Source organism: Harmonia axyridis, chromosome 5 (genome assembly GCF_914767665.1).
Source record: "Harmonia axyridis chromosome 5, icHarAxyr1.1, whole genome shotgun sequence".
In the NCBI taxonomy this organism is placed as follows: domain Eukaryota; kingdom Metazoa; phylum Arthropoda; class Insecta; order Coleoptera; family Coccinellidae; genus Harmonia; species Harmonia axyridis.
The window spans coordinates 6,138,067-6,153,897 of NC_059505.1; the positions used below are offsets into that span (position 1 = coordinate 6,138,067).

A 15,831-nucleotide genomic window follows, 5' to 3' on the forward strand; every position below is an offset into this window, starting at 1 on the left:
CCATCTTGAACAGTAATGCCAACTTAAAGTTATATACCTCGAAAAAAAACACCCGTTAGTTGGAGGGCTTATAGTTATTTATCCTTCAAAATACATGTTTACAATGAAATAGATTTTTCACTTCATGTAAACTAACACATTGAAAGGTGTTTCCAAAGTATTCTTCGGAAGAATAAAAGTCCTTATGTAACAAAAATCCTTCCATTGATTTATTAAACGAAAGATCATTCTTTATTTGCTTTATTAACACAGGTTCGTCATTATTAAGAGTTTTTTATTCATGTTTTTTTCATTGTTAAGAATGTCATCTTATAGTTCTTATGATTTGAATCTGTTTTAATTAACCGATCCTTGGAGCTGGTCTGGGAGTAGCAGAGCGGTTCTCAGGATCTGGGCTGGCTGATTGAAGGGCCTGGGATGTGAGCGGAATTAATTTCCGATCGAGATGATTCTCTATGGTTCGAATAAACTATGGTCTCCTTATTGTTGGAGAGCGCGAGGTTCATTTGACTGATCCATTTCGCATAAAGCTAGAAAAGTTTCAAATTATGATATTATTATGTGTATTTTATTTATCCTTCAAACTACATATTCACAATGAAAAACATTATGTGAAGTAATTTTCACCGATTTAACAGATGTCGAGTGATTTATTCTCAGTTTGGTTTGGCAATTCATCATGAATAGACTCATGCCTGAACAACGCTTGCAAATAGTGCAATTTTATTTCGAAAATAATGGTTCTGTGCGGAATACGTATCGCGCACTACGTCAATTTTATCTTGTTCAGCGATGAAGCGCTCTTCTGGTTGAATGGCTACGTTAACAAACAAAACTGCCGCATTTGGAGTGAAGCTAATCCTCAAGTGTATGTCGAAACACCGTTACATCCAGAAAAACTGACTGTTTGGTGCGCTTTATGGGCTGGTGGAATCATTGGTCCGTACTTCTTCAAAAACGATGATGGCCAGAACGTTACAGTCAATGGTGATCGGTATAGAGTCATGATTACTAACTTTTTCATTCCTGAATTGAACAACTATGATGTCCAGGAGATGTGGTTCCAACAAGACGGCGCAACATTTCACACAGCTCATGCCACAATGGATTTATTGAAAGACACGTTTAGGACCGCCTAATTTCACGTTTTAGACCTGTGATTTAACACCGCTAGACTATTTTCTGTGGGACTATGTGAAGTCATTGGTCTATGCGGAAAAGCCACAAACCCTTGGCCATTTGGAAGACAACATTTGCCGTGTTATTGCCGATATACGGCCACAAATGTTGGAAAAAGTCATCGAAAATTGGACTTCCAGATTGGACTACATCTGAGCCAGCCGTGGCGTTCATATGCCAGAAATTATATTTGAAATGTAATGCCACAAGATTATCTTGCGGTTGAATTAAATTCATGTCAATCGAATAATCCATCGTTGTTTTTTTGCCATTTGTTCTATAGCTCTAAAAAAATCACCCTTTATAATTGGGTTGTGATCTGAACTGAGGGCCGTCTTCGTATGGATTTCCGATGAATACTCAATATTGTTGACATCATGATATTCACTGCAGCATGTTTTAGATTTTCAGTGTTGTAGTTTTATAATCTTTCATGTTCGGCAACACCACCGTTTCTACCCATGAAGGTGACTCTGTTAATAAAAAAAACATATTTTTTTTTTTTTTTTGCTTTTCAGCGTTTTATTATAAATTTTCCTAAACTATACATACAAGTCTATTTACAAGGGGAAATATACAAGAGGTAATCGCATAAGTAATAGGTTACGTATTAGCACCTGATCATTGATCTTATCTAATATTATAATTATGTACAATGTTTTTGGTTTCTAAATTTATTTGTGATTAATTTTTACAAGAGGTGTGTGGAGTCAATAAAAAAACATATTCATCTCCGGTAGGATAAATGTTGATAGATTAGTCGTTTGGTCATGTAAGTATCAAATGATGTATCAGTCTATGTTTCAATTTAATGTTGGTGTTTTGAGACGTTGTCGTTCCTAAGTATTTTGTTTTGTCTAGTTTATTTGTTGTAAGGTTGAAAAACTTTTTAGTTTGTTTAGTTATTGTTTCCTGAATGGTTTCAGTTTGTCCGAGTTCATGGAGTTGTTTGATTGATGTGTATCTATTTTTGTTGAGTATGATTCTCAAAAATTTGTTTTGTAGTCGTTGAAGTTTGTTGTAATTTGTATCTGAAATTTTGCTCCAAATTGGATTTGCATACAAGAATGCTGGCCTAATTCCTTGTTTAAAAACCCGAAGTTTGGATTTCCGGCTGAGTTTGCTGTTTTTACTGATCAATGGGAAAATTTTGTTGAGAATTGTGTAACATTTTCGTGAAATGTTACCTAAATGCTCATTGAAAGATAATTTTTTATCTAGGGTGACCCCTAGATATTTAACCGAATTTTGAATGTGGATTAACTCGCCGTTGAATTTTACCTTGATGCTGATTGGTGGAGTTTTCCTTTTTTGGGTGAAGTGAGTTAGAGTTGTTTTTTTGGCGTTTATTTTAATTTTCCATTTGTTATAATATTTTTCTAGTTCATTTACATGAGCTTGAATATATTTGTTGGCATAGTTTGGGTCTGATGATTCCGAAAGTATAGCCGTGTCATCTGCGAAAATTTTTATTTTTGTCTGGGGTGTTTTTGGAATGTCATTAATGTAGTAATTGAATAGGGTTGGAGATAACAGTCCTCCCTGTGGAACTCCTGCAGAAATTGAATATTTGGTTGAAAGAATTTTTTCTACTCTTACTTGGTATGTTCGACCCTGTAAATAGGAGTGGATAATTTTGATTATATGAGGAGGGAGTTTGGTCATAAGGAGCTTGTAAATGAGACCATTATGCCACACAGTGTCAAAAGCTTTTTCAATGTCTAAATTCAGCATAGCAGTGATCTTTTTATAATTGAAATTTTTTGTTATTAGGTCTGTTGCAATGCTATGACCCCTATAAATCTGCCGGGGCCAAAGTATGTGTGGCGCGAAAACCCATAGCGCCACCTGTAAGTAGACAGAGTCACTACACACATTACCGGCCGAGAAGGCGCTCCACGAGAACCCAAAAGTGATTTAATTTTGCAACATGTGACTGCAATATATTCAACATTTTTGTATTGTAGGCATTTTAAAAATTTCAATACGTTGTTGATGAAGTTTGTATCGTTCAATTTTAAGTATTGGCTTAGTTTTTACTTATTCTTATTGGAAAACTCTTCATAAGCAGATTCTATAATTTAATTACCTAAACGCACAAAATAATACTTCCCAGATGCCGCTACAAAGGAGTTATATTTACTGATATGATATGTTGTTTTCGTTAGGTGCAGATGATTTGCAAGTTCTAAGAGTTGATTGAAACTTTTCAAATTCTTTCCTTTTTAAATTCACAGAGTGTATAAACGTCATCTTACTTTCGTTATTATGGATTGAATAATGTTCTCCTTCTTCTTCAACCATGACAGTGGTTACTTTAAACGTCAAAATCAATTTAATGATATTATTATGTTAAACATAACTGTCGTTTTTGTGACAGTATCGACTGAGCACAACTGAAATGTTTCATTCTATTTTCGGATTAATTCACACTTCACATTAATATTTATGACTAAAAGCAAAACCCTTCAAATAATCAAACGAAATTTATTTGTCAATCTTTCATTTCAATCTGATAGGTATATATAAATATTTCTTAAATAATTTTCACCTCTTCCCATACGAATATAACACTCTTCGTATTTGATTTCAACCCATGCTGCTTCCCGTGAATGAAAACGTTCTTTACCCTGAAATATTAGACTTTATCATGATATTCTTTCATACCATGGAGCGTCAAGGCAGTAGCTCCGTCTTCGACACCATGCAGCGCATTATCATAAACATCATATAAATTAGAACAACGGATAAATTAGTTGTCACAACCGAGTTTATAATGACATTGGATTAACAAGCGATTCTTGTGTGGATGTGAGACGTTGAACTTGTCTATGGGAACGACTTCGAGAGCTGCTTCTGCCTCAATTTTTTTTTTGCCGATATCTGTTCCATTTACGGTCTTTATTGCAGTGTATTTCTTTCGTTCTTTTCTGCATCTTGCACTGCAGATGCTGAGGCAGAGAAGGAACTGAATATCAGGATTTAGTTAAATTCGCGATTAATGTCTACCTATGAAGAGTGCAAGAATATAGAAAAACTTAATAAGAGATGAATTTTTAATTGTAAGAAACTCACTGTAGTATATCTTATATAAAAGGATTTTTTCAATAAGAGGTTTCATTTTGGTATTAAAAAAAAGTGTATCTACCTTTTAATCAGAAATCACGAACTCTTCAAGGTCTTGAATCGATTGTAGAGCATTAGAAAAGACATTATCTTTCATGTGATCGTCAAGAAAAAAGTTAAAATGTATTAAATCACAAGATTTCAGTGGACCATTGTAATTAGTTCTCTGAGAAACTTTTCTTGCAAAATTTCGATTATTTCATGGCTTGTGTAGCAGGTAACGCCATCTTATCGAGAAGAAACGTCGTCCATATCAACATCTTCCAATGTCGGCTAAAAAATCATCAATAATATTTCGGTAGCGTTATCCATCCACCGTAATAGTTGCTCCAGTCTCATTTTTGAATAAAAGTGGATCCAATAAGGGATTCACGACTTGGCTCAATTTTTAAGTCAAGCTCTAGTCAAGTTGTAGTTTTTCAATCTCAAGTAAAGTATTTATTTATCAAGTACTTGAATCATATCAAGCTACTTAGTTTTTAGCAGTCTTATTGAGTAGTGTCACATCAATGAAAAAATGATGAAATGAGAAGGAACCTTGCATAAAACACTTTTATTTATTGAACTTATTTTATAAAAGAACCGAAAATATCAAATTTTTTGATATAGAAACATAACTTAAATCACTATAAATCATAACAAAATAAAATATAATAAAAAAGTTTATCAATATTGAAAAACCTCCAGGCTTTGTTTGATTTCATAATTTTCCATCCAGGATTTAAGACACATGAAGCATCCTATAGATTTGTCGCCTAACCTATCGCGGGTTTCTGTAACTGTAAGAGCAGCTCTGAAAAATTGTCTTTCAACAGGAGCTGAAGATGCTGGCGTTGATGAGAAATTCTTGGCTATTTTGGCCGAGTTTGGAAAGATATTTCTGAAACTATCAAAATCTACCAATAGATTTTATAGAAATGTCAGAAAACTAATAATAAAGTGACACTGGCGACTGCTTTAGTCTCTCGGCTTTCGAGGAATTTCCTTATTCAGTCTAAGCGCACATGAAATTGCAGAAATATATATCAAGCTCAAGTAATATCAAGTAGCTTGATATCAAGTCAAGCAATAAATATCTAAATAATTAATAAAATCAAGTCAAGTCAAGCTCTAGTATGTAATTTTTCACGTGCTTGATTTTCAAGTCAAGTAGTTGGTTAAAATGTCAAGCTACTTGGCTTAATAAATCCTTATCCCAATCACACCACCAGCTCTAAAACCGCATCAAACAGTGAAACTTTGACGATGAAAATGCTATTCAATAATCATTCTTGGATTTTAGGAGACCCAAAGGCATAATTCAGCTTATTAACGTAGCCTTCAAAGTGTAAATGATTTTCATCACTGAAGATGATTTTTTTCAATAAATTAGCACAAAGTTCAATACCCAAATCTAGTATTTAGTGATGGCTAGTTTTAACAAGTAGAAACATACTCAAACATTTTTCAATCGAAATTCAGGGAGTATAAAGTTACAGTAGATTCGAGTTACATAATACAGTTGCAACTACAAATACAAAAATTTTTTTTTCAGGTTTGATTATTTCATTTTCAGGCATTTTTTACTACCGATCATATTCGGAAACTATGAAATGAAATTAAGTTGAGTGACTGATGAACAAAAGAGTATGATAACCATGAATGCATTTCGAATTTCAATTTGAGTGATTTTAAACAAACTTCCCAAGAAGAGCAATCTTACAGAGTGCACTTTTGACAGATTTACATATGACCATTGTGATGTAGAGATGCCATCTCGAATACTCTCAGTACCTCAGCATACCAATGCACCATAGGATACCTATTCATAAGTGTCCAGAAGTGTCACTAAGATCTACTACACCCTGTCCAGCCTGAAAGTTTAATCCGTCGGTTATATCCATCACCATCCCTGTATATATCCAAGAATTGTCACTTGAACAACTTGAAATATATTTATGTTCCTTTCATGTTATACTCGATAAAAAATTTAAAAACATACCAAAATTGTAGTTGAGTCAACTTTTGAAAAGACAAGTCTCCTAAAGATAACGGTTTTGAGAAATATCAGCAATAATATGTAAATAAATGATATTATTTCGTTTCAATTCTGAAAAAATAAATATTTTGTTGATTCTTCAAGAACAAGTGTCACAGAAATATTACATAAGTGTATTTAAGTTAATTTTTGTAATTCCAAAGTAGGAACTCCTTTATGTGAGTGAATCACATGAATATTTATTAATAACACCTCTTTTTTTCTGTTGAGAATAACCAAACTAATACAAAAACAGGCTCTTTCAATAGAAAAAAAAATTATGATAAAACATTACATACTCGAAGATGACGGATATAACAGATCAACCCCTTGATTGAATTCCAACTAGTGATTGTAAAGGTAATTGAACACACAGATGGTCTGATCAAATAAAAGTGAATGTGCTTAGTTATAAATTTTTCATGAAAACATTAAAACTTCACATAGACATTAGGGAAAAAATTCAATATTCAATGAACAAACAGATCTTCCAAGATTTGTTCAAAATGGCTCACTTCTAGTGATAATTCTTCTTAGAAGAATCTGTTCTACAATAACGACGAGTATAAAATTCTACAATGCTAAAGTATTGTATGTTACTTCAATGAGAGTGAAGTTGTACTTTTAAAGCTCTATTATAAATATACAGATTAAAATTGACACGAAAAATATAAAATCAGATTACTGTTAGATGATGAGATCCTATTTATATCATCATATTATGACTCCTGATGTTCCCTGAATCAATTGAAACATTTTTTCTTCAGACTCTTCATTCTTCTTCCTTATGGATATTATTTCCATATACTATATTCTTTATGATCCTGAAAATAAATAAATCTCAAATGAAGAGAACACTAGTACAAGAAGTTAATAATATCTTATTTTATGAATAGACAAAGAGAAAGAGTATCTAATTTAAATTATGATCAGCACTTGAAAAAAAAAGGTGCATAGCCAAATTTCAATTTGCAATAGGAAAATTGTTCAATTTTCATTGTAATAATTGCTTAACATATATGAGGTTAACTGACTTAAAAAAGCAAGGTGAACAAACTGAATGATAGATTATGTGCAAACTGCTCGTGATTATTAAAGATAATTGTTTCAACTTAGACACAAAAGGATTTCGAGAATCTCTTGAAGCAGAGTTATTAATTCCCAGCACTTCCCTGGCAAACTATATCGGGAGATGCGACCCCCTATAGATAAATAATTTTTATTTCCAATAAGTGATAGCTCATTAACACTTTGATGATTAATTAATTGATGTAGTCAAAATCAATAAATAGTTTTTCACGTTACATTCAGTTATGGGTAAATCTTGATGATTTCTATGGTGATTTCATTAGGATCGAAATTAGGCATGTATGTTATAATACTTACAGTAACATTATCAGGATCGGTATATATGTTATAAGTGACACCACAAAAAATGTTCCAGGAAATATAGCTAGAGTACTGTAGTAAACGTATGCGTATAAAGTACCTATTAAAAGGAATCCTAGTGAATCGAAAAGACCTGTGAGCGAATTTGCCAATGCAAGTTCATTTTTATTCACAGTTTTCGTGATCAGGGATCGTACAGCAATTATTATTGCACCATTGAAAACGTCAGCCAATGTTCCTTAAAAATAAATAACTAAATTATGGTTTTGACTCTGGATCACTATCGATGTGAAGTTAGCAGCTTGTTTTTAGAGTATTTTCCCATATTGTATAAATGTGTTAGGCCCTCAATACACTTTGACCAACTGATCAAATTGTTTATTGTTGTTCGAAATAAATAGTGGGATCAAAAATGAACTTTTTTTTTTGAAAAAAAAATTAAAATTATGGGAAACCCACCATAAGACTATTAAAATATTCATTTTTCTAAGGAGTGCTACTTTTCCACACGTAAATTTTCATGAATTTTCATGAATGGAAAAGATAAAAGATCAATAAATTCATAATATTCATAAAAAAAAGAACAAACTTCAAATTGATTGCTGATGGTTGATCCCTCGAAAATGTGTTATTAGAATTATTTAGATTTTCTAATATTCTTACAAAACATTAACGAATGAAACTTAAGTAATATTTTCATACTGTTGATAAAAATAATATTTAGCATTTTATAATTGTGTTAACTCACCTATGTAGAGGAACAGACCACTTTGTCCAGTAGCCATGATTGTGATACCAATTATCCTACTTGCAACAGCCAACAAAGCAATCTGACCATCATTCCAACGCATATATTTTGAAAGGAATACCAAGACGAAAATGCAACCTACAGAAGACCAAAATTTGATACAACATAATACAAACAAGGTGTTCCTCAAAAACAGAATATTGCAAAATAGTGAAATTCTGGAGAATAGGAGGCTGTCAAAAATGACACGAATGTGTTGTTGTCGATAATGCGAAATAAAGGTGGAAACCAAAAAATTCAATCGAAATGCAATTCGAATAACTAAGAAAAGGTTATTTTAGTTTTTCAGATAACTTCGACAATTACCTTCAGCCTTTAGCGTGGTATTCGAGGATTATTTCTGGTATCAGAGCTAGCATATAGAAAAAAAAAACTAGAAACGTGACATCATTTTTTTTTCATAACAAACTCTTAACAAAAACTGCACTCACTGAGAATTCAATGATTCTCAGTGAGTGGCTCTGCTAATTTTAAATGTGTTAAGATATGGGCGGCTGACAAAATAAATTATTCAGTCAAACTAATTTTGATTATCTTCTTTTGATTCTTTGTTCCATTTATAACTTTAAAATTATTGTACGTGGTTTTCAATAAATAGTTAATTGATTTTTAGGCGAATCGTGTAACTAATAACTAATGCCATTTACGACAGTCAAAAATAAATTCAAATGATGTGTCAGCATACAAATCATATTTCAAAAAAATGTCAGTATTATGCTTGTAGTTTCTTCGACATAGTCTAAAACATTGTTTCAGAAATTTGTTTTTTTGACCCTGTAGGTATTTTGAATACATAATGTACTTACGAAATTTTTCTACTGAACAAACCCAAATTATTTTGCAATGTTCTGACTATCCTAACAACGGGGCCATTCTTTTTTAAGCACCGTAGATATATATGAAAAACCTACCTGATATTTCTACAATTGTCCTGTAAAATTTGAATATACTGAAGTCGACTTCATCCCATCCAAACTGTCTTCTACTGTATAAATATAGGACTGAGCCTTCAGCTGAAATTTAAACTATGTTGAAAAACTTTAATAAAACCCTTGTTCCTAATTATTTCCCTATTTCCCTCTACTACAAAATGAACAGTATTTTATATGAAAAAGAGAAAATCCCCTACATATGTGTTGTCAATACGTTTTGAATAAATGGAGTGTGATAAGATGTCGGATAGATGACATGTTTAGAATTTTCTGTTCTTCTATTGATTTTCACAGGCTGATACATTTTTCAAAACGTCTTGACCTTAGTGGTTATTAAAGTTATATATCATTACCAAGCATAACTCCAAACGATAAGATGTTGGTTAGTTGAAGCAAAATCATTCTTGTTCTCCTTCTGTTAGGTCCTGATTTGAAACATATTTGAAAACATTCTACCAAACTGCCACGTACACCATTCCATAAAAGTTGACAACACTGTTTTTCTTTTCCATTTCCACAATTACTATTGTTAGGACTCACGTTCTTAACAATTGTGAAAATGTATATAAAACCAATAACGTTAAAGCCTAAAGCAATAAAAAACACTCCATAAAAACCAAAATATTTATACGCAAATCCACTAGCACCAATGCCTAATGTTAGCGAAGCCCTCAATACGATAGAAACTGCACCAACTCTGACCGTTCTGGATTTTGTATCGCTAATTGTAGCCACATAGCTGTACATTCCTGCCATTACAAGAGGAATTCCTCCTAAACCTATGGAGAACACAGATTCCATGATGACAGGGTATTCTGCACCGAGGTCCATGAAGAAGTAGACACACAATATGTAACCTAAAACAGCTGTCATATCTCCAATGTAAGGTACCACAAACATGGGTCTTCTCTTTCCTGACCTATCACACCAACCTCCTATTATTAGTATGCAGATTATCTGGAAGATGTGGAAAATTGATTTGTATGGTAGCATTCGAGACACAACTTCCTGAACAGCTATCTCATCCTCTACGCCATATCCTGAACGGTTTCTAACTACCATTGCATGGCAAATGGTTTCGTTCAGAGATAAATTGACCAGGCATGCTTTCTCTAGATACAAATTTTCTAGTGCAAGGCCACATAGCAACCTTGGAGCTACGTAAAGAAAAGCTATAGGTTCCACCGTGATGTTCAATACAGCATTCTTTATATGTTGTAAACAGCCAAATTTTCTATCGGAAGGTAATTCTTCTTCCATCTTATGAAGTGCATTGTTTTCTCCATCATTTTGGTCTTCGATTTCCATTTCAGTTTATGGCCTAAAAAATAAATTAGGTGAATTATCGATATAAGGAATGTTATTATTATTATATCGTCCACTGAAGGGCATACAGAATGACTAAGAAAAATGAAATCTTATCGTATAATTTTACAATATTTCATAACATGAAAATAAATAAATCATCATCAGTGGATGAAAATATATTAAAAAAAAAATTAATGCCAAATTAATATTTACGCATGTCAAATGCACATCCTATATTCAGAAAACCTAAAATTGTATGGTAAAGAGAACGTGAATTATTGGTATAGCAGATATTTCACATTTGCGTATAATCACAAGACTTTCGTTAAACCACTACTAGGTACCAATTTTCTTCACCATTGGAATAGTTGAACGCGGAAAAAGAAAATTATGGGAAAATCAGATTGGCCCATGATCACCGAGAACATTTCACCCTGCAAAAGTTGAATTTTGTATGAGACCACCTATAACCCAAACTGAATATCTATTCCAAACCCAGAAATTGGTTAACTCGAATTTTTACTTTTTTCCTGTTGTTCCTGAAGAGATCATATCTGTTATCTCAGGTTTGAAAAATTGCGGTGAGTCTGGGCCCGATAATGTTTCTTCTAAAGTGCTCAAACACATTTCTCCCCTTATTGCGGAGCATTTTTCTGATTTAATTAATTTCTCTGTTTCCTTGGGTAAATTTCCAGCAGTTTTAAAGCAAGCAGTAGTAAAACCAGTTCATAAAAAGGGTAATATTAATGACTTGGAAAATTATCGTCCAATATCGTTACTAAGTCAGCTATCGAAGGTAATAGAGAGGATAGTCTGCCATAGAATGTATGATTATCTTTCTAGATTTTCCATCCTGACAAGTTGTCAGCATGGCTTTAGAGCTGGAAGATCCACTCAGAGTGCCTGCTGTGAATTTTTTGAATTCGTTTATTCCTCATTAGATGATGGATATCAGGTTGCCGGAATATTTTTCGATTTAACTCGTGCATTTGATTGCATTCAACCACAGTTTCTTATTGAGAAAATGTATCAAATGGGTTTCCGAGGAGTATTCCTCGATTGGATTCGTAGTTTTCTTTCAGACCGGTCTATGGTGGTTAAGCAGGGTGGCTCCCATTCCCGAAGATATTATCCAAAATTAGGTATTCCCCAAGGTTCAGTCTTAGGGCCACTTCTTTTTCTCCTATCCATCAACGAGCTTCCTCATCATATTGTGGCTTGCATTATAATTCTCTTTGCTGATGATACCTCCTTGGCAATTAAAGCTCGTAATCTTGAAGAACTGATAAGGATTTGTGAATCTCTTATCAAACGATTTATTGTCTGGTGCCGAGGGAACTCTTTGATTGTAAATTTGGAGAAAACCAAAATCATCAAATTTCAGATAAGGGACGGTCTTGATTTCACTGTGGACCTTTCAGACTTCAGCCTCAGGTCATCAGAGTGTGTCAGTTTTCTGGGAGTACGTGTGGACAGTGGGTTGAGATGGTCCTTCCACATTGATCACGTATGTAACAAAATAAGTAAATCCTACTTTGCTATTTCCCGCCTCAAGAGTTCACTATCATTAGATTCTCTCGTTGGGGTGTATTTTAGTAGTGTATATAGTCACCTTTGCTATAACGTGGTTCTGTGGGGTTCATCCCCATATGCTGAGCGTGTATTTGTTGCACAGAAGAGAGTACTTCGTCTCATTTTCAACCTGAGTCCTCGAGACTCATGTCGCCCTATATTCAAGGAAAATAAAATATTATCATTTCCTTCTATATACATGTTCAATTGTCTAATTTATGTTCACCAAAATTTAAAAAAACTTAAAACATGTACAGATTTTCATAGCTACAATACTAGGCATGAGGATATTTTATGTATTCCCAAGCATAACACTAAAAAATATGAGTCGTCACCTACTTTCACAGGAATTAAATTGTATAATCACTTGCCTAAACATTATAAGAGACTTGGTGAAAAACAATTTAAGAAAGAAGTAAAATCAATGTTGATTGACAATTGCTTTTATAATATTCAAGAGTTCTTTACTAATTCTATCACTTAAGACTTTTTTAATACTAACTTTTGCCAACATTGTTCTCTTTATATTTTCAATATTTTGTTATTTTCTTTTTTTCTTGTTGACTATTCCTATACATTGTATGATGTCTTAAAGGAGGAATAAATTATTATTATTATTATTAGAATCGGATGGGAAATGTAGAATTGGCAGTTAGAATGATTTTCGGAGACAGATAGATAAACTGACATACAGACATTAAACCAAAGTTGTTCGGGATGGTCTGCAATACATTTTGAAATTGAATGCCCAAAATTTTTTTCATCAAAAAGTTATCAAAATGCGCTGTCTTCAGCAGTGTAGGAATTGAAATTGTTCATTAATTTTCATTCAAGAAATAAATAATCAAATAACGAAAATGGAAACATTCCGAAATGAAAATAATAGAGAACAATCTGAAATAATTAATATCTAGAACAATTGCATTTCAACAAGTTGAAATAAATTATAGTATCAAAATTTATCCGTCTAAATTTTCGAGAAATTCATTCATTTCGAAATATATCAAGTTATATTAAATTTCAAGTTCCGCGACTTATAAATTATAATCAATAACTTTTACCTTATTAATTATGCAACTGATTATACGAATACGAATTATTATAGTATCCTGAAGAATTCACAACAAATTTCAGAGAAGGTTTACCCAGTTTCTGAACGTTACACATCAAGGAATATGATTTTATGATTAGCAAAAATCAAACAGCAGTTGTTATCCTTGAAATAATAAATAAACCCCAAAGACGTCGAAATTTATTGAATTCACTTTTTTTAAAACTAGACTTATATTTAAATACAGTAAATTTTTCATGTGGTTCATTATTTCCTTCTTTCCATTTAATATAAACTGATAAAAAAGATAAAAATCAATATCTATCATGTTGCGGTTCTTAAAACCTGTTTTGTTGATATGGAATAACAAATGTCTAGAGAAATGTTAATGCAAGGATTCGAGGTGAAAATATTGATTCAATATTATTGTTTTTTTTGAGTGTATCGAAGGTAAAGCAATTATTGTGATAACGTTCGTACCAACAAAAATTTTTGTTGAAATGTTCCACAATGTTCACTCCCTTCTGAACAACTCTGTCAGACTGTCGGATTGTCATTGAAGCCTTGAAAACGCTTTAAATTCGACAATCCTCATTCGATTTGAATGGAATTCAGAATGGGTATCATATTTGAAATGTCGATGATCCATACAAATTCCATAGAGATTTCCGCTCTTTTAGATATTTTATTTTATATATTTCGGAGCTCCTGGTATCTTCGTATCTCACGTTCAGCCGCTCCAATTTTGATGAGGTATGCGCACTCTTAAATAAATAGCACGCAAACGTAAAATTCACAGTACCTCAATATTTTGTGCACTAGCACATCCCGGCAAATCTTATATACCTTACCCCAAAACTCAGCGATCCCTTTTTTTGGAAAAATAAAATTCTTCCTCTGAAACTGTTTGGACTGATCTGATGTTTTTTGAAATGGGATAAGGTCCCTAATATAAAGGGTGTTTTTTTTAGAGCTATAGAACTTTAAATTGCAATAAAACAACGATGGATTATTCGATTGACATAAATTTTATTCAATCGCAAGATAACAATAACAATAACAACAATAGTTTATTAATCCTGTAAAACAAACGAGTGCATAGGACAAGTCAGAGAAAAACATAATCAAACAGTTTCAAATGAGTCACAGAGATAATCATTTACACAATAATAACATTTTTTCAACATCAATTCTTTTACAACTTTCTTAAATCTATTTACATTAAGAGATTTTATATAATTTGGCAAATGGTTATACAATTTGATACACTGATACAATGGCGATTTTTCAAATTTACTGGTTTTATGCTTAGGGATAAATAATATTCCCCCATTCCTTGTATGGTAACCATGAAAACTAGATAGTTTTTTTATTTTATTTTCATTCTCCTTAGTATAGGTTAGACATTTGAGAACGAAAATTGAAGGCAATGTAAGAATACCATTTTCCAGGAATAAAGTCTTGCAAGAAGTGCGTGGACCCACTCTAAAAATCATGCGCAGGATTCTCTTCTGTAATATAAAAACTCTACTGGCTCCAGAAGAGTTCCCCCACAGAAGAATATTGTAAGACAAGTGGGTATAAACAAGGCTGTAGTAAACATTAAGTAGTGACCCCAGAGGTATTGAATCTCTGACTCTACAAATTGCAAAGAAAGAACTATTAAGCTTTTTGCACAGAACATCAACGTGCAAACCCCACCCCAAATTTTCGTCAATGTGGAGGCCCAGAAACTTAGTGCAACTTTTTGCAGTGATGGTAGCATCCAGATGACGAATGACCAAACTACGATCACTTTCACCGATCGAAAAATGTATAACAACGGTTTTGTCAACATTGACCATCAAATTATTGGTACGACACCACGTTACAAAACATCCCAGTAAAAGCTCGCACAATCCATGCAGCTCCCGAAATGTGGGGGCCGAGATGGCCACTGAGGTGTCATCAGCAAATAGAGCCAATTTGATTCTATCCACCGATGACAGTAGACCATGATAGGTACACAAGTTAACCACCATTTCCCTTAAATTTACCGGTAGGTCATTGACAAATATTAAAAAAAGCAATGGCCCCAGAACAGATCCTTGAGGTACTCCCATACCTAACTCATGCTCACTAGACAAATGATCCTGAACCCTCACACACATAGATCTACCCTGCAGATAAGTGCGGAGCCAGTCCAAAAATATTCCCCTGAAACCTAGATTATAGCATTTATCAATAATAAATCCAAAAGGCAGACTATCAAAAGCTCGAGACAAGTCAAAAAATATACCAGCGACAAATAAGCCAGTGTCGAGGCATTCGTAAACAAATTCAATAAAATGAATCGCTGCCGTCTGTGTCGACCGACCTGCTCTGAAACCATGCTGAGCGCTATCTAGTACATTGAATACATCAAGATATTTCATCATTCTATTAAAAACAATTCTCTTGTGGCATTGCA

The 15,831-nt window shown here is 33.1% G+C and overlaps 1 protein-coding gene across 1 annotated transcript; it reads right to left on the reverse strand.

Moving 5' to 3' along the window:
• Positions 1-7,084: 7,084 nt before the first annotated feature.
• Positions 7,085-13,669, reverse strand: LOC123679808 (proton-coupled folate transporter-like). The gene is made up of 6 exons (XM_045617301.1): positions 13,393-13,669; positions 9,805-10,772; positions 9,431-9,532; positions 8,460-8,597; positions 7,709-7,949; positions 7,085-7,146 (listed from the first exon to the last, which is right to left on the reverse strand). Exons 2-6 carry the CDS (start codon positions 10,757-10,759, stop codon positions 7,095-7,097), a joined length of 1,488 nt encoding a protein of 495 aa, XP_045473257.1. The 5' UTR covers positions 10,760-10,772; positions 13,393-13,669; the 3' UTR covers positions 7,085-7,094.
• Between the last annotated feature and the right edge of the window lie 2,162 nt (positions 13,670-15,831).